General features: G+C 44.0%; 2 protein-coding genes across 2 annotated transcripts; both read left to right on the top strand.

Annotated features, from left to right (window-relative positions):
- Positions 1–8,284: 8,284 nt before the first annotated feature.
- Positions 8,285–9,249, top strand: OR52W1 (olfactory receptor family 52 subfamily W member 1; the record flags this gene model as incomplete). Its single annotated transcript, XM_079709323.1, is given in 3 exon segments — positions 8,285–8,320; positions 8,324–8,923; positions 8,926–9,249. Coding segments are annotated over 3 exon segments (960 nt in total).
- Positions 9,250–14,250: 5,001 nt separating this feature from the next.
- Positions 14,251–18,973, top strand: LOC307056496 (uncharacterized protein C11orf42; the record flags this gene model as incomplete). The annotated part of the gene is made up of 3 exons (XM_079709313.1): positions 14,251–14,322; positions 17,780–18,578; positions 18,843–18,973. The coding sequence occupies 3 exons, from the start codon at positions 14,251–14,253 to the stop codon at positions 18,971–18,973; spliced, it is 1,002 nt and encodes a 333-aa protein (XP_079565439.1).
- Positions 18,974–19,058: the final 85 nt, after the last annotated feature.

Raw genomic sequence — 19,058 nt, forward strand, 5'->3', positions numbered from 1 at the left:
AGCATAACAAAGGTAGAGAAAGCACTCCTACAGACCAACAGAGTAGACCAGATGTTTGAAAATATTCCTTGACAATACGTACCATATTCCTATGAATTATATTCCTTCTGTTAGATCTTTTTTTAAAACTCATTTTTATAATCATCCATAGAAGGCTCTTATGAAAATTAAATGTTATCATGAACAAACACTGGTATATTGCAAGTGTTCAAAATATTTGAGCTTTTAATTTCATGATTATTACTATAATTATTATCAATATATAAGGACATTGAGATTATTAGTGTCATTAGGCAAGTGGTGTTGAAGTTGGCCCTTCCGTCCTCTGAGGGACAATAGGAGACAGTGGTGCATAAAATTCTCCTGGCAACCATGAGATGGAGAGAATTCCTATTAAAGAATTCCTTTTTTAAAAAATGATAGGGCTTCCTTGGTGGCACAGTGGTTGAGAATCTGCCTGCTAATGCAGGGGATATGGGTTCGAGCCCTGGTCTGGGAGGATCCCACATGCCGTGGAGCAACTAGGCCCATGAGCCACAACTACTGAGCCTGCACGTCTGGAGCCTGTGCTCTGCAACAAGAGAGGCCGCAATAGTGAGAGGCCCGTGCACCGCGATGAAGAGTGGCCCCCGCTTGCCTCAACTAGAGAAAGCCCTCGCACAGAAACGAAGACCAAACACAGCAAAAATAAATTAATTAATTAATAAACTCCTAACCCCAACATCTTGAAAAATAAAAATAAATAAATAAATAAATAAAAATTTAAAAAGGAGTATTCAGAAACTTAAAAAAAATGGAATGTCTTTAAAAAAAAAAAAAGAAAGAAATAGGTGTTTCTATAGAGAGTCTCCTTCTGTGTATTTAAAGCCCCCTCTGGGAGGAGCTGGAAGAAGTTGCTGCTGCAGGTGGTGCTGCATTAGGAAGACCAGATATCGTCTTGTGCTACTGATCATTGATATGTTCAGGAGAACCTGAGGCCCAGCAGAGTTATTATTATTTGCCAGGAGAGAAAAGAGAAAGGAGACACTGGAATTCCTGTAACGACTAGGCGTGTGGCTGAGAGGGTCTTGGTGCTCCAGCTGGGTGCCAGGCGTGAGCCTCTGAGACGGGGTAGCTGAGTTCAGGACATTGGATCACCAGAGACCTCCCAGCCCCACATAATGTCAATCGGCGAGAACTCTCCCAGAGACCTCCATCTCAACGCTAAGACCCAGCTCCACTCAAACACCAGCAAACTCCAGTGCTGGACACCTGATGCCAAACAACTAGCAAGACAGGAACACAACTCCGCCCATTAGCAGAGAGGCTGCCTAAAATCATAATAAGTTCACAGACATCCCAAAACACACCACAGGACGTGGTCCTGCCCACCAGAAAGACAAGATCCAGCCTCATCGACCAGAACACAGGCAGCAGTCCCCTCCACCAGGAAGCCTACACAACCCACTGAACCAAACTTAACAACTGGGGACAGGCACCGAAAACAATGGGAACTACAAACCTGCAGCCTGCAAAATGGAGACCCCAAACACAGTAAGTTAAGCAAAATGAGAAGACAGAGAAACACACAGCAGATGACGGAGCAAGGTAAAAAGCCACCAGAACAAACAAATGAAGAGGAAATAGGCAGTCTACCTGAAAAAATATTCAGAGTAATGATAGTAAAGATGATACAAAATCTTAGAAATAGAATAGAGACAATACAAGAAATGTTTAACAAGGACCTAGAAAAACTAAAGAGCAAACAAACAATGATGAACAACAACAACAACAACAAAATACATATATATATTATACAAACATTCATCAAAAAAGCAGGAGTGGCTATATCAATAGCAGATGAAGTAGACTACAAAGCAAAAAAATTTGCTAGTGACAAAGAGACACATTACATAATAATAAAAGCATCAATTCACCAGGAACATATATCCTAAGCATGTATACACCAAACAACAAAGCCTCAAAACACATTAAGCATAAACTGAACTAACTGAAAAGAAAAATAGACAAATCACAATTATAATTCAGTACTTCAAAACCCCCTCAGTGTTGAAGTTCTTCTATCTCTGCAACTGATAGAACTACTAGACAGAAAATGAACAAGGATATAGGAGAACTGACCAACATAATCAACCAACAGGATCTGGTTGACATATATAGAAGACCACCTAACAACAAGTGACCATACATCTTTTTAAATCAAGCACCCATGGACAATTACCAAGATAGACCTTATTAGGAACCATAAAACAAACCTAAGCAATTTTTTTCCAGTTTTATTGAGAAATAACTGACACACATGACTGTATAAGTTTAAGGCATACAGCATGATGATTTGATTTACATATATTGAGAAATGAGTACCAAATAGGTTTGGCTAATATCCATCTTCTCATACAGATACAATAAAAAGAAAAGAAAGGAAAAAAATTTTCTCCTTGTGATAAGAATTCATAGGATTTTCTCTCTTAACAACTTTCCTATATCATACAGCAATATTAGCTATAGTCATCATGTTTTACATTACATCCCTAGTAATAATTTATCTTATAACTGAAAGTTTGTACCTTTTGACCACCTTTCTCCAATTTCTCCTCCCTCCACCCTCTTCCTCAGGTAACCAAAAGTCTAATCTCTTTTCCTATGAGTTTAGGGTTTTTTCCTTTCTTCATCATCTTTTTTTTTTTTTTTAGATTCCACATATAAATGAGATCATACAGCCTTTGCCTTTCTCTGTCTGAGTTATTTTACTTAGCATAATGCCATCAAAGTCCATCCGTGTTGTCACAAATGGTAGGATTTCCTCATATATATACCACAACTTCTTTATCCATCAATAGACACAAGTTATTTCCCTGTGTTGGCTATTGTAAATAATGTTGCTGTGAACATGGGGTTGCAGATACCTTTTGGAGTTAGTGTTTTCATTTCCTTTGGATATACACTTGACCCACGAACAATGCAGGTATTAGGGCCACAGACCCCCCAAACCCCAAACAGTCGAAAATCCACATAAACTTTACATTTGGCCCTACATATCCATGGATTCAGCCAACTGTGGATTATGTAGTACTGTAGCATGTATTTATTGAAAAAAAATCACATATAAGTGGACCCATGCAGTTCAAATCCATGTTGCTCAAGGGTAAACTGTTTCCCAGAAGTGGAATTGCTGGATCATACGGTAGTTCTATTTTTAATCTTTTGTGGATCCTTCATACTACCTCCCATAGTAGCTGTATCAATTTATAGTCCCACCAGTGGTGCACACATGTTCTCCTTTTCTCCACATCCATGCTGGCATTTGTATTCTCTTGTCTTTTAATGATGGCCATTCTAGCAGGCATGAAGTGATAGCTCATTGTGGTTTTAATTTGCATTTCCCTAATTACTAGTGATGTTGAACATCTTTTCATGTACTTATTGGCCTTTCACACATATTCTTTGAAGAAATGTCTATTCAGGTCCTTTGCCCATTTTTTTTTAATTGGGTTATTTGGTTTTATGCTATTGAGTTGTATGAGTTATGTATTTTGGATATTAACCCCTTATCAGATACATGGCTTGCAAAGATTTTTTTCCCATTCCATAGATTGTCTTTTCATTTTGTTGATGGTTTCTTTTGTTGTGCAGAACTTTTTAGTTTGATGTAGTTCTACTTGTTTATTTTTTATTTTGTTGCCTGTGCTTTAGGTGTCATATCCAAAGAAAAATATTACCAAGATCTATGCCAAGAAACTTTATTTCTATGTTTTCTTCTAGGAGTTCCATAATTTCGGGTCCATTTACTAAAGTTTTTAATCTATTTTGAGTTACTTTTTGTGAGTGGTGTAAGATATGGATCCAGTTTCATTCTTACATGTGAATATCCAATTATCCCAGCACTATTTATTGAAAAGAATCTCTTTTCTCCATCAAGAATTCTTGGCTCCCTTGTCAAATATTAGTTGACTGTGTATGCTTGTGTTTATTCCTGGGCTCTCAATTCTGTTCCATTGGTCTATTTGTCTGTTTTTCTTCCAGTACCATACTGTTTTGATAACTATAGCTTTAGAGTATAGCTTATGTTCTTCCTTCTCATGATTTCTTTGGCTATTCATGGTCTTTTGTGGTTCCGTATAAATTTTAGGAGTATCTTTTTCTACTACAGTGAAAAAAATACTATTGGAATCTTGATAGGGATTGCATTTGAATCTATAGATGGCTTTTGGTAGTAGTGACATTTTAACAAAATTAATTCTTCCAGTCCATTAACACAAGATACCCTTCCCACTTATCTGTGTCTTATTGTTCGCTTTCATCAATGTATTATAGCTTTCAGAATAGAGATCTTTCATCTCCTTAGTTACATTTATTCCTAATTATTTTATTGTTTTTGATTCTATTGTAAATGATTTGGAATCATTTCTTTTATTTCTTTTTCAGAAAATTTGTCATTAGTGTATAAAAATGCTACTGAATTTTGCATGTTAATTTTGTATCCTGTAACCTTATTGAATTCATTGATTAGATCTAATAGTCTTTTGATTGAGTCTTCAGGATTTTCTATATATAAAACCATGTCACCTAAAAATAGAGACCATTTTACTTCTTCCTTTCCAATTCAGATACCTATTTATTTCTTTTTCTTGCCTGATTGCTCTAGTTAGGACTTCTAGTGATATGTGGGGGGGGTTTTTGTTATTTGTTTTGTTTTGTTTTTTAGCCACACCACTCAGCATGTGGGATCTTAGTTCCCTGATCAGGGATCAAACCTGCACTGCCTGCATTGGAAGTGCGGAGTCTTAACTACTGGACCACCAGGGAAATCCTCTAGTACTGTGTTAAATAGGAGTGCTGAGAGTGGGCACCACTGTCTTGTTCCTGATCTTAGAGGAAAAGCTTTCAACCTTTCCCCACTGAGTATGAAGTTAGATGTGGGCTTATTGTATATGGCCTTTTTTATGTTGAGATATGTTCCTTCTATGCCTAATTTGTTGAGTTTTTATCATGAATAGATGTTGAGTTTTGTCATATGCTTTGTTTGCATCTATTGAGATGATCATGTGATTCTTTTTTTCATTCTATTAACATGATGTATCACATTGATTGATTTGTGTATGTTAAACTATCCTTGCATCCCAGGGATAAATCCTTCATCATGGTTTATGATACTTTTAATGTATTGTTAAATTTGTTGCTAATATTTTGCTGAGGATTTTTGCACTTATGTTCATCAGGGATATTGACCTGTAATTTTTTTTTTTAAATATCTTTGTCTGGTTTTGATATCAGGGTGATGCTGGCCTCATAGAATGAGTTCAGAAGAATTCCTTACCTTGCAGTATTTTGGAATAGTTTGAGAATAGTTTGAATTTTGTTTGCCGTATTTCATTGAGAATTTTTGCATCTATATTTATCAGGGATATTGGCCTGTAGTTTTCTTTTCTAGCAGTGTCCTTTTCTGGTTTTGTTATCAGGAGAATACTGGCCTTGTAAAATGAGTTTGGGAGTGTTCCGTCCTCTTCAATTTTTTTCAAAGAAACTCAAAGTCTTCGAGTTTCAAAGAAACTCAAATTCAAGCTCTTTTTTCAAAGAGCTTGAGAAGGCTGGAGGTTAATTCTTTAAATATTTGGTAAAATTTTACCAGTGAAGCCATCCGGTCCTGGACTTTTCTTCATTGGGAGAATTTGATTACTGATTCAATCTCCTTACTGGTCATTGGTCTATTCAGATTTTCTACTTTTTTCTGATTCAGTCTTGAACTGTAAATTGTATGTTTCTGAGAATTTTTCCATTTCTTCTAGGTTGTACAGTTAGTTGGTGTACAGTTATTCACAGTAGTATCTTATGATCCTTCGAATTTCTGTGATATCCATTCTGATGTCTCCTTTTTATTTATAATTTTGTTGATTTGGTCTCTTTGTCTTTTTTTTTTTTTTTTTTTTTTTTTTTTGCAGTATGCGGGCCTCTCACTGTTGTGGCCTCTCCCATTGAGGAGCACAGGCTCCGGACGCGCAGGCTCAGCGGCCACGGCTCACGGGCCCAGCCGCTCCGCGGCATGTGGGATCCTCCCAAACCGGGGCACGAACCCGCATCCCCTGCATCGGCAGGCGGACTCTCAACCACTGCGCCACCAGGGAAGCCCTCTTTGTCTTTTTTTCTTGGTTAGTCTAGCTAAGGATTTATTAATTTTGTTTATCGTTTTAAAGAATCAACTCTTAGTTTGGTTAATATTTTTTATCATTTTCCTGTTCTCTATTTCATTTATTTCTGCTCTAATCTTTATTATTTCCTTTCTTCTGCTAACTTTGGGCTCAGTTTCTTCTTGCCTACATTCCTTAAGGTGTAGAGTGAGGTTGTTTATTTGGGAATCTTTCTTGCTTCTTAATGTAGGCATTTATTGCTATAACATTCCCCCTTAGAACTGCTTTTACTTGTCCCACAGGTTATATTCTGACCACTTAACATGTGTAAAATGGTACTACCATTTTTATTAGGTTCTCATCCTTTTTTAAATGTGTCACTGATGAAGTTGTTAATGTTGTGTCCCTACTCCCATTTTTCCCATAGGCCCTGTGGTTTCATTATATTATCTTACATAGTGTGGTGATTTTTAGAATATGTCTCATTATAGCAGAAAGAATTTTACTCAGTGGACGTGTGGATGATGGTGAATAACTTTTTCATTTCCATGGATACTGAAGGCTTCTGAAACTGTAGGAGCCCCTGTTAGCAAATGCTGTTTGCATGGTTGTTTGGGCCAGCAATTTTGTCCCACAATTAAGAGCAATAAATATTTATTTATAGACAACTAACTACCAGGCATTGTGATAAGCAGTAGTAATACTGAGGCTAATAAGCGCTGCCTGTAACTCTTCCAGTCTAGTGGGGGAGAGAGAGACAAGTTAATTACAATAGAGGGGAATTGATGCTATTAAAGAATAAAGAAAGCAAGGTCTTCTCTCCAGACTTCAGAAAGTCAGCAAAGACCTCCCAGAGGAAGTGTTCCTCTAACCCAGATCTTTCCACTGCCAAATGTCAGTCTCTTTCCTTGTTGCCCCCATCTCTGCCTCCTTACTCTACTTCCTGAGTTACCCAGGCTAGCAGAGGCAGAACAGGGAAGAGTTAATGTGGCCCAGGTGGGAGGGGTAAGGGTCCTGAGGGAAGTGGGTGAAAGGGCCCCACAGGCATGTGTCAAGGTGAAGAGAAGCTGTAAACACACGGTGCTTAGGCTCTTTCCCCAGTCAAGTCTTCTGCTGGTGCTTTCTTCCTCTTTCATTTATCCATCCAACCTTCATTAAGTTTCTGCCATGGGCTAGATTCTGGGAGGAATCGGTTCTACTCATCCTGCCTCCTCCAACACCAGAGATGATTCTTTCTCTTCTGGCTGCTACTCTGGGTTGAGTGCCATCTCCTCCCCTTCTGTCACCTGTTCTGCCTCTGGCACCCCAGGAATGAAACTCGAGGGTAACCCCCTTCTGGTTCGTGAAGAAGGAAAGAAGACAGAGAAGTTCCTTTTTTTTGCTGCCATCTCTTTCTCCATTGCTTCCCAGGCCCAGCATCAATTCTCCAGCCCACGTTCAAGTTCACTACTTCAGCATCAAGTTAAGAATAAAATACGCATCCCACACCCCAAAAACCCACCAGGTTTTCTCCTGTCACATCAGCCTTCACTCCAGGTCCCATCTGCCTCCTCCTCCTGTTTCTCCCTTTCTCTCTACTCTCCTTCTTTCTTCTTGTGGGGTTGGTGCCCAGAATGTTAAAGCTGGCAACACTTAAGATCATTGTGCTCACCCCCACTATAGAGCTGAGGAAGCTGAGGCCCAGGAGTTCTGCTTAAGGATACACAGTCAGGGACAAAACCAGCCTGAGGCCTGATCCCCACACAGCACTGGCCTTCTCCCCATCTACAAGACTGAAATTGACTCTACTTGGACCCTTAGGAAGAAAAACACTCATCTCCGCTCCACTCTCAGCTGAGCTCCAAATGGAGGGCTCCAGCTATACTAGCCACTGCAGCAGTGACACCACACTTCACTACCACTGTCTCTCATTACTCTCCCTGCAATACTCATGGACTTTCAGGCACAAGGATTCTCCCCTCCTAGCTAGGGTTGTGACCTGGATTATCCATCCAAAACCCCAATCAAAGGTTATAACACTGCAATCCTCCCAGCCCTGCACCACTCCTACACATACCTGGATGGATCTATGCCACTGCCACACCCCCCACATCTCTCCCTTTGTCCTTCCCCTATCAGGAGTGATGCCCCCATGAGCCCTAAAGCTTTGACCCCACAGGATGGCAGAAGCTCCACAGTCCAACTCCACCTTCTCATGACCAACCTTCTTCATACTGACTGGCATTCCAGAGTTAGGGGTTGCCGAGGCCTGGCTGACACTGGTCTTTGGGCCCATGTATCTGCTTTCCCTGCTGGGCAATAGAGCACTGCTGGCAGTGGTGGAGATAGACTCCACACTGCACAAGCCCATGTTTCTGCTCCTGGCCACCCTGGCAGCCACAGACCTGGGTTTAACCACATCTATAGCTCCAGGGCTGTTGGCTGTGCTGTGGCTTGGGCCCCAGCCTGTGCCATACATTGCCTGCCTGGTCCAGATGTTCTTTGTTCATGCACTGATGGCCGTGGAATCTGGTGTACTGTTGGCCATGGCCTGTGATCATGCTGTGGCAGTAGGGCGTCCACTGCACTACCCCATCCTAGTCACCAAAGCCCGTGTGGGCTATGCAGCCCTGGCACTGGCACTGAAAGCTGTGGCAGTTGTTGTGCCTTGCCCTCTGCTGGTTGCACGATTTGGGCACTTCCGAGCCAAGACCACAGACCACGCCTACTGTGCACACTTCGCGGTGGTGGAGCTGGTCAGGGGTAACACTCGGGCCAGCAACTTGTATGGGCTGGTGCTTTCATTGGCCGTGTCAGGTGTATAGATATTCTAGGCATCACAGGCTCTTATGGGCTCATTGCCCATGCTGTGCTGCGGCTGCCTACCTGGGAAGCCCATGCCAAGGCCTTTGGTACATGGAGTTCCCACATCTGTGTCATTCTGGCCTTCTACGTGCCTGGTCTCTTCTCATACCTCATGCGCCTCTTTGGTCGTCACACCATCCCAAAGCCCATGCACATCCTTCTTTCTAACAACTATTTGCTGCTACCATCTGCCCTCAACCCGCTCATCTACGGGGCCCGCACCAAGCAGATCAGTGACCAGCTCCTAGAAACCTTCTCATTCAGAAAAAGCCAGTTCTAATAGGCAGTGAAAACAACGGAGGCTGGGGGTGGAAGTGGGGGGACATTCAGAGGAGCCTGGGGTCTGAAGGTATGGATTATGTCATCTTTGTCCCATGGTCTGCCTATGACTGTGATAATCACTCAACAGGTACTTGCTGTGAAGGCTCTACTGTGTGTACCACTGGCATATGTAGACTGGCCTAGTCATGCATTCTGCTTGGGAGGAGGCAGGAGACAGGCTACCACATGTTACCATGCAGAGAAAATAAGAAAAGGGACCAGGGAATTAACATGGGATCACAGTACACACGATTTAACTTAAAGAAAACTACCCTCCGTCTCCTCCCCCTACTCTGCCTCATCATTTTAACCTAAGTCTGTCCCTGTTCCCACACAAAAGCTCCTCTACAGATCCTGGACCCAGGAGCCTGGGAAGACTGACACTGCCTCTGGAGGCAAGTGCTTGGGTACCTGTCTGGGATCACAGCCTTCTATGCCTGGAGCCAGATGCTGTTTTCAGTCGGTCCTTAGGGAAGAAGCTAAACAGGCTTATTCCCCACCTTCTGAGAATCTGGATAATGTACCCCTGAGTCCCAAATTTGTCTAAGACCCTGATCCTTAAGACATATTCAGTTCAGAGAATCTTCTTGGTCTCATGCGTAATCACTATTCCCCCTACCCTCACTGCGCTGCCAAAGTCTCGGGAGTTAATGGCTACAACGTCTCTCCCTGGGCCTGCAGCTTCAGGGGCCAGGGGTCCAACTGAAAGAAATTTTGATATCCCAGAAAATCGTTGTATTTAATATTTCACCTGTTTGCCTGAAGTCAAGTCTTTACGGTCTCTTACCAGTCTGCCCTTTTGTGCATCCTGAGCCAGAATGTAGAATTCTCAAATAAAATCCTCATCAAATAGAACCCTCATTTGTTCTGGCCAACATCACGAGTAGCACACGATGCTGGTGCAATATGATGAAATAGGAATATTTCACACTGCTGTGGCTTCCAGAGAACAGAGATATTAAACAGGAAGTGTTGTGGTATTGCCCAACATGGGATTCACTTTCTACTCAAAGACTCCACACTGCAAGGACATTGCACAAAATAATCTTTCATGCCAGCATAAAATCCAGAATGAGAATATTCTCAGACAAAAGGCAGGGAGTCACTGTTATGAGGTCAGAGAAAGCTATGGGCTGCACAGGCAGACCCAGGCTCTCTGGGAAAATGATCATAACCGTGCATATTAGAGTTAGCCAGTAAGACCTGAAGCCTAGTACAATCTGGACCACTCAGGCAGCTAGACCAAGCACCATGGGATATCACACAGGAGGGCTGCAGATCCGAAAAAGCAAGTGATGCCATCTCCAGAGCCACATGGGGTCTCACCAGGTCCTCATTAACAAGGAACTAAAGAGATAGCCCAGGAGCTCAGTGTGATTTTCAGAGGTGTTAATGCTGAAGCCAAGTGGATGAGGAGGAAATCTACAGTCCTCCTCAACCCAAGTGTGGGCTCAGTCATTCTCAAGGCTAATCTTTTTCATGAAGTTCTAAGTTAAAAAGCCCTCCAGGCAATGATTTTACAGATAATTGTGACAAAATTCTAATCCTAATGGGTGATGAGTCTTTAAGATGTACACATCATTCTCTTAAGAGATTCCTCCTCATTAAGTCTATCCTGACAAAATAGATGTGAACAAAGATGTATGCAGTAAGATATTTATTACAACATTATTATAAAGAAATATAAAGAAATGCGTGACAGTCATGTTTCACACATACACACACACACCATTTTTTGTCTTTCACCTCTGGTACGTGAAAAGGGAAATCATGTGCAGCCGATGTTCAAAAGCAGTGAGTTCTGTCTCCCTCCCACCACAGGAAGCCTCTCTGCTAAGGCACCTTCACTCCATGGTTGTGCACAACTCCCAAGGCAGCTGAGTCCAAAGCTGTACATTGTTCACTGCTAAGCCAAAAGTCCACCCCCGCAGACATTTATCTTTTGTTTTGGATTGAGATCGCATACATACCTTAGCATGCAGTGTGTTCAGAAGGCTTTTCCGGTACTCTTACTCCTCACTACCACCTGAGAACAATTATAAGCCCATAATCCCTTACCTATAATTACAAAATAAAACATCTCTGAAGAAACAATAGTTTTTTCATAACTTTGACCCAAAATCTGGCCTGACCCGTTATGATCATATTTATACTATTTTTCTCACTTAGTGTGAATATTCATACATTTAGCTACAGAAATACTGATGGGTTTGATGACAGGGCACAGCCCTCAATCTCACTGGGGTATTCCTTTATATATCATAAAGGCACAATATTCCCTTTCTAAAATCTGAAAAATTCTGAATTCCAAAACACATCCGTCCCAAAAGATTTCGAATAAGCCATTAGGGACCTGTAGGATTATCCCTGTAGCCTGAGAGAAGTGAAGAGACTTGTTAGGGCTCTTGATCACTCTGAGGGCTTTGCTATCCAAACTATTCTATACTGCCCTGGAGGCTCTTGCAGACAGCAGCATGTTCTCTGGACAACAGCCCCTACCTGTTTGTTTCCCTCGTGCTCTCCACTCTGGTCGCTCTTCAGATATGCTGATAAGCTGTGCCTTTTTTCCCAGGGAGACCCCAGAACGTGCTACCATGGTGGCAAAACCCATGAAGAGGATATGGCCCAAAGAGCCCAGGCCTTGGGCTCATCAGCTCCACCTAGAACTCAGCTGTCATGTGCTTTCCTTCATCAACTTTCAGTCTCAGACTCTGTGAGCTGAAAGGAAAGACAGACTTACTTATAGGGAGCCTAGAGAATCATGGTATTCAGACCACAAAAGACAGAAAACAGAGGTATGGGCTTCTGGTCGAGGAGTTCAACAGTACCCAATTTCCCCTCCGAGCTCCCTCTATGAACAAAAATCTGAAAGAGAGCCTCATCTGATTTCACCAACAGCTCATCATCCTTGCACCCCTATTTCAACCACCCCCTTCTCATTGTGGACCCCCTTCAGGATACAGATGTGCATCACTCTCTGCCTCTGTCTCTCAACAGCTCTCAACATCTCTGTCCCTCTGCATCTGTCTCCTTGCACTGTTGGTCAGTTTTGCCCCAAGTCTGTGTCTCTTGTCCTTGTCTCTGTCTACCTCACTCAGAATTCCTTTCTGAGGGAACAGAGGTGCCAGCTGTACTCTACCAGGTGACCTCTCCTTGTCAACAATAACAAAAAAATGTGTTAAAGGGGCAGTAGGAGGAAGAGACTTGGTTTCACCTAACAGGAAGCTTGGGGTTTCCAGTTTGGTCTGTTGTGGCTCTTCTCTCATCCTGCCCATTTCCTTGTCACCACATCACATTGTACTTCCACCTGGCACACACCCCTCCCACCACACTCAGGCGAGCAGGAGGAACGTGTTGATCTCTCCCTTCACCAAAAGGAACTACTGGTTAATGGTTAAAGCTGGAATCAGGCAGACGCAGATCTGAATCCCAGATCCTCCATTAACTCACTGTATGCCTTGCACTAATTTATTTAACCTCTCTGAGCCTGTTAATTCACTTGTAAAATGGGGAAATGATAGTTCCTACTTCAAGAAGTTACTAAAAGGATTAACTAAGCTAATGCATTCAAAGTGTTTGGAATAGCCCTTAACACATTCAATTTCAACAAATATTTGAATATTAATTCCTCTCCTGGAGCACAGGCCCATGCTCACTTGCCAAACCTTTGCTCAAAGACCTGATACCCAAACTCTCAGCTCTCTAGGAAGACCGGCCCTCCCTCTCCTGGGGCCAGTCACCTCTCCTTTAAGAAACTTTTCTTGGTAACACTCTCTCCCACCACGGTAGGACCCTTCCCAGTGCTCCATACTCAAGTCACCTCAGACAATGGCCCACTTTGTGGGATAACTCTACATGCTGGGCAAGGATAGGGGAGGATGCTCCCCACACACAAGGAGTCTTTGTGGGCACACAGGAGTGTAGTGGGAAAGCAGCTACTAGAAGGACTCTCTAGAGTGGTTCTTCTCCAAGGAAAAACCACTCTTCTTCTCCAGCAAAACACCTGGTTGAGATCTCTGGATGGAGACACAAGTGAAAACCACACACAGATTAGGGCCATAAAGGAAGAGTACCCACTAGATACAAAGCAGCCTTGGAAAGGAAGTAGAGGATGAAGAAAAATTTCCTTATATTTAGCTGCGTAATTTTGGCTTCCTGAAAGTTCTCTCCAGTTACTAAGGCAACATTATCCCAACTCGATTCTTATCCTCCACATTGTCACCACTCAGCATGGCATCCTCCTACACACACCTGGTTCTCACTGCAATTGTAACCCACTCATTAATAATGAGTTTCAACCTAGGCTGCACATGAGAATTGCCTGCAGAGCTTTTAGAAATCCTGATGCCCAGGCATACTCCAGACCAATTAAACCAGAATTTCTGGGAGTAGGATCCAAGTACCAGTAATTTTTAAAGCTTCCAGGTAATTCCAAAGTATGGCCGAGGTTGAGCGCCACTGCTTTGGTCTCAGGTTAAGTCCTGATCTATGCTTCTCCCATGTCCTTCAGGATCCCAGTTCAACCTCACAAATAAGTCATCTGCAACTGACAAGATAGCATAGCAAATTGCTTTGAGGAAAGGTCTGATAGTGTTTCCTTAAAGAACTCAGACCAAGAACTACACACACACACACACACACACACACACACACACACACACAAACACAAACATACACACACATAAAGACATATACAGACACACCCTAATGGATACCTGCATCTACCTCTCCTAAAGCAGGAGAATGAATAGGTGACTAAAGAGTATGGACTCAGGTGGTGGGTACAGTGAGGCTATGAAAGTGACTGCCCTCTCCCCACCCAAGGCCCCAACACCCAGCAGGGCCTCTATGACCTCATGCTGTAGTAGGTCAGAGTTCAGGGCGTGGGGCCTCACCTCCATGGGCAGCTTGGGGTTTCTGAAGCAGCTACTGCCCTGCCTAACCTCTCCCACACTCCATCATGTTGGTCGGTACCCCTCACTTGCTGACACTGGATGAAGCTGATGCTACCTGGACCCTCATCAAAGATAAGGTAGGTAAAGAGGGCTAAAGAGGAAGTAACAAAGTGTGACCTACATGGGTCTGAGCAGTTTATAAGTTGGAAGGAGTTGAAAGCCTAAAGACAATAATAACTAACATTTACTCAGTGCTGGCTTATGTGTGAGGCACTGCATTAAGTGCTTTGCACAGAGTGTCCAATTTAATTACAATTGCAAAAACAGTAAGAAAGGTTCCTTGAAAGACAATGGATAGGGAGCTATGAGAGCAGAAAAGAGAAGTGCTAAGTCAGGGGTAGACTTAGGAGGTCAGGAAGGCTTCCTGGAGTGAGTACATTCTAGCTTGGCATACAGGAGTTATTCACATGAAGGGAAGAGGAATACCTGGCACATAAAGGGTGCTTAATAAACACCTAATGAGCAAGGGGCCGGGGGGGGCGGGGTGTGAGTGAACAGTGTACTAGATAAAGGCAGAATATATGCAAAAGCCAAGAGAGAAAGAAAGAAAAATGTAAATTAGTGAACTACAAATAGTCCTCTAGAACAGGGTTCAAAGAATTAGTGGTGAAAATGAGGAAGAAGAGGTATAGGGGCTGATGGTGAAAGGCCTTTTACGTTTTCTAAAGAACCTGAACTTTACCTTTGACCTCTTCACAGATATTCCCTCCAGCTTAACTTCCACAGAATGAGAAATTTGGGTTTTGAGCCAAATATACAGATTTCCAGGAGCAGGCAGGTCTCAGCTCTGAGTTGCTGGTGTCCAGAAAATCCCACAAAATCTAGATGGACACTAATTTCTGATATTAGAGAATTTAGGGATCAGGTTCCAGTCAGGCTATCTGAAGGAGAGCGAATTTAAAGCATTTGCAGAAAGCAGCCCACCAAGTTTAAAACAATCATCTCAAAGCAGTGCCTACCAAACTCAAAGCAGCCTTAATGGCACGTAGCTCCCATTTGCCATGGAGTAGCAGCTCACCACAAAGTTCAGCTTCCCAAGGAAGCAGAAAGAGAAGAGCCAAGGTCCTCCCAAGAATGAGAGCAACTAGTTTCAGCAGCGTTAGAGGTTGGTCCTGGACTAGATCAATCAGAATTAGGGTGAAGTAAATGGGGTCTTTAACTATTACAAAGCTACACCATCTCTGAGTATCAGAAAAACTCCCTGTCCTATTTAAATGGAAAATTGCCAGGAAAGTCAGGGTAGGGACATTTAGGATAAATCACTGGTAGTATGTGACAAGTTCAAGAAGTAGGACACCTTTGAGTAACCTGGTTTCCTCCTCCAGAACAGCTGATTTACTGGGCACTTTGTAGAAAAACAGAATGTGGTTCAAGGGCTCCCTATTCAGAATTCAAACCAGCCAAGGTACCTCCAGAAAGATAATCTTCCACCATCACTTTCCTGGGCTGCCCCGGGGAGAGCTGAATTTGCAGGCCTCTAAGTCCTCAGAACTTCTACCCAGAAGTGCAGTGGAAGCAGGTAGTGGTCTCAGATGGTGACTGCCAAGAACACATTCACCTTAGCATAGAGTTGAGTGCTTTATTTTTCCTGCTTTAGGATAACCACTAGGGCCCTCAGGGTAAGAATAAGGGCCTAATAAACTTCCACAGCAAATTCATGTCTATATTCTGAAACAGAGTTTCCAGCTTAAGCACCTTTTAGCAGAAATTTAGACCATAATAAGCATCACACTCCTGTTAGAGGGACCTCTCCTGGAGACACTCCAATTCGTCTCATTTTTACCGAATCCTAGGCACCAAAGGAGCAGCTAGGCTGGGATTCTGAGATTATATTTGATGATTATGCTTTCACTGTCATGAGGCAGAGCATCCTAGACAAAAGTGCTGACCCACTATTGCTCTGCTCTCACCCCTGGAAACCCAACTGTTCTTCTCAGGGTCCTGTTCTTCAGACCTATGCCCCCACCCAAAAGTTAAAGATCCCATATCTTAGTGAAACAAAGGAGAAGGAATGACAGGAAATTCTTCCATGCAGATCAACAAACGGCACCAGTTATTTCCTTGGCTAGGTGACAAGACAGTAGTGACAAGCTATCTCGGCTTGTGTAAAGTCCAGACACAACTAGCTAGGCCCCTCTTACGCTGGGGGGCAGCACTTCCAAAACAGCTTTACATAGCAAAAAGCAGATCGACCTTAAGGGACCATTGGTGGATTCTACAAGAAAGCCAGTAAAGTGGGCAATGCCATCAGCAGGGGCACAGACATATGGGATTGGGGGTCTGGCGGAGGGAAGTAAGAGCATACGGCATTTTAAGACTAGGACTCTAACATGAAAGGGGCCCACAGAGCAAACTGTGTATGCTCCTTAGCAGAACACAGAGCCAGAAGTCTCAGCCAACAATATCTTGGATGAGTCAAGATCATATCTTAAGTACAATTACTGGAGAGGATCTTACAGGGCTTCCCAGTTGGTCATGAAATTAAATTTTCCAGAACTGGGTTACCAAGCACAAAAAGGCCAGAAGGACAAAACCAAGAGGAACTGTAATCTGTGAAAGCCTACTGGAACTAGCATTACAAAGATGAGGCCTCAAATCCCTAAAAGAACTATCCTCTGCATCTCGGGCAGAAGGTGTATATAAGATGTTATAGACACGGTGTGGACTTCCAAACCTATTTCTGTGTAACCACTCTCAGTTAATGACATCACCCATCTAACCCTAATCCTTGAGGATGCCTTTTCCCACACTCCTTAAGTGACCAAGTTCTACTAATTCTATAACCTAAATACCTTCCCCCATTATTTTAGTTCAGGGCCTCACCACATCTTGCCTGGAATTTTACAATACTCTTAACTGACTTTTTCTATCTCTTTATTTTATGCCTTCCTATTCATAATTAACTTTCTAAAATGCCTATCTGAATTATGCCCCTCCTAACCAGAGCCCTTCAAGTGGCTTCCCATTGTCCTCAGGATAAAAGTCCCATCAGAATAAAAGTCCCATCACTTAGCACACACACAAGGCCTTGAATAATCAAGCTCCTGTGTGCTTGTCCCTCTCCATACCCTACACTTAAGTAATAGGAAATTATACTTTCCTGACTATGCCCCTCTTAGTTTGTAAGTTCAAGTTTTTTCACTGGCTGTTCCCTCTGCCTGGATTGACCATTCTCCTACCTGGCTAATTCCTTCAAAGTTAAAGCATTACCACCTAGAAACTATCCTTGATCCTCTTCTATCAAAGACAAAGGCTGTTAAATCACATCTCATCTGTTCCACAGCTTGCTCTCTGAGCTATATCAGGACAAGAACAAAGTCTCATTTTTTAATGCATTCCCAGTAGCTAGCAGAGTCTGGCACATAGTAGACATTCAGGTTTTGCTAGAGGGGAGAACTGGGAGACAAGCAGGAAGCACAACAGTTTGAGCACAGTGTGGAGTGACAGTGGGAGGGTCAAGCTAGAGTAGGCTACCAGGTAACTCCTAACTCTGACCCTAACTCAGTCCCTGACCTATAAACTGGCCACCTGCAGGTTACAGAGGAGCGCTTTGGGCCCAATGTAGTGGCAGTACCTTTCCTGTCAGATGCAGCCTGCTTTGACCTACTGGGTGTGCTAGTGAAACAGTCCCGCCCAGCCCACACCCGCCTGGCTCTGCCAGGTCGGCAGGGCCGGCGGGCACTACAACCAGTGGGGCCACTACCGAACCTCCTGGAGCAGGCAGGCTCTGAAGGTGCCTTTGCCCACTGCACTAGAGAATACTCACCAAATGGCCGGGCAGAGATAGCCTATGAAGAAATGCGACTGTTGGATGGGCAGCCCTGCCGGATCCGCTTACATATGGGTGGCCTATGCAAGAAGGTGGCCTTCCTGCTGCTGCCACCAGGGCAGGTGACCTTACAGCAGACTCTTCCCTGGCTCCAAAGCACCCACAGCATCTACGTCATCTACCAGGTCTTCTCCTGTTCCTGGCTACAGCTGGGGCTGCTGCCTACAGCCCGTGAGCCCCAACTGCTCTGGTTACAGCGGTCACTGCCTATTGCCTTCTCCTGCCTCAAGTTTTCACTGCAACCCAAGGGAGTGCTGGGACCACAGAAGCCTCTGATCAAAGACCCACTGCCCCATAGGGCCAGTTGGGTCAGACCCAACCTCAGCATCATGCCACCTCCGGCCCCCACGTCAGCCCCTGCTGATGTCCCCAAAGCTGCTGACGTGCCCTCACCTGGCCCAGCCCCACCTTCACCACCTCCCCAGGAAGGGCCAGAGGGCAGACCACCCAGATTCTCCTACAAGGGCCGAAACCCCTTCCGAAGGGGGCCCCAGATGCTGTCAGGTACTGCTAGGGGAAATGAAGATGAGAGGGATGGGGTAAGGTGGAGGGAAAGGGCGTGGGTATAGAGCCCAGGAGTGTGTGGGGCACCCATAACTCCACACTGGACCCTGGGGAGGGGGATGGAGTGAGGGAGCCAGGGGAGGGCGAGATGGAAGCGTGGTCCTGGTGAGGGGGTGGGTACAGCACAGAAGACCAGAGGGAGGGACCAGGGCGGCAGAAAGACAAGGGCATGAGTCAAGCTGTGGCTATCCCCAACCCTGGCAGAGAACTGGCTCTTCAGCCCCCGAAGCCCCACACCAGGAGCCCAGAGAGGGGGCCCCGGGGACCCCGAGCGGCACTCCATGTCCCTGCCCCTGCTGCAGGGTCTGTCTTCGGAGTTCGACAGCGACGAATGAAGCTGAGGCGAGAGATGCGGGGGGCCAGGCCCCCAAGATCTGACATAGGGATACTGGTCCCCAATAAACATCAGCTGCTGCTCTC

This window comes from Hyperoodon ampullatus (genome assembly GCF_949752795.1).
Source record: "Hyperoodon ampullatus genome assembly, chromosome: 7".
NCBI lineage: Eukaryota > Metazoa > Chordata > Mammalia > Artiodactyla > Ziphiidae > Hyperoodon > Hyperoodon ampullatus.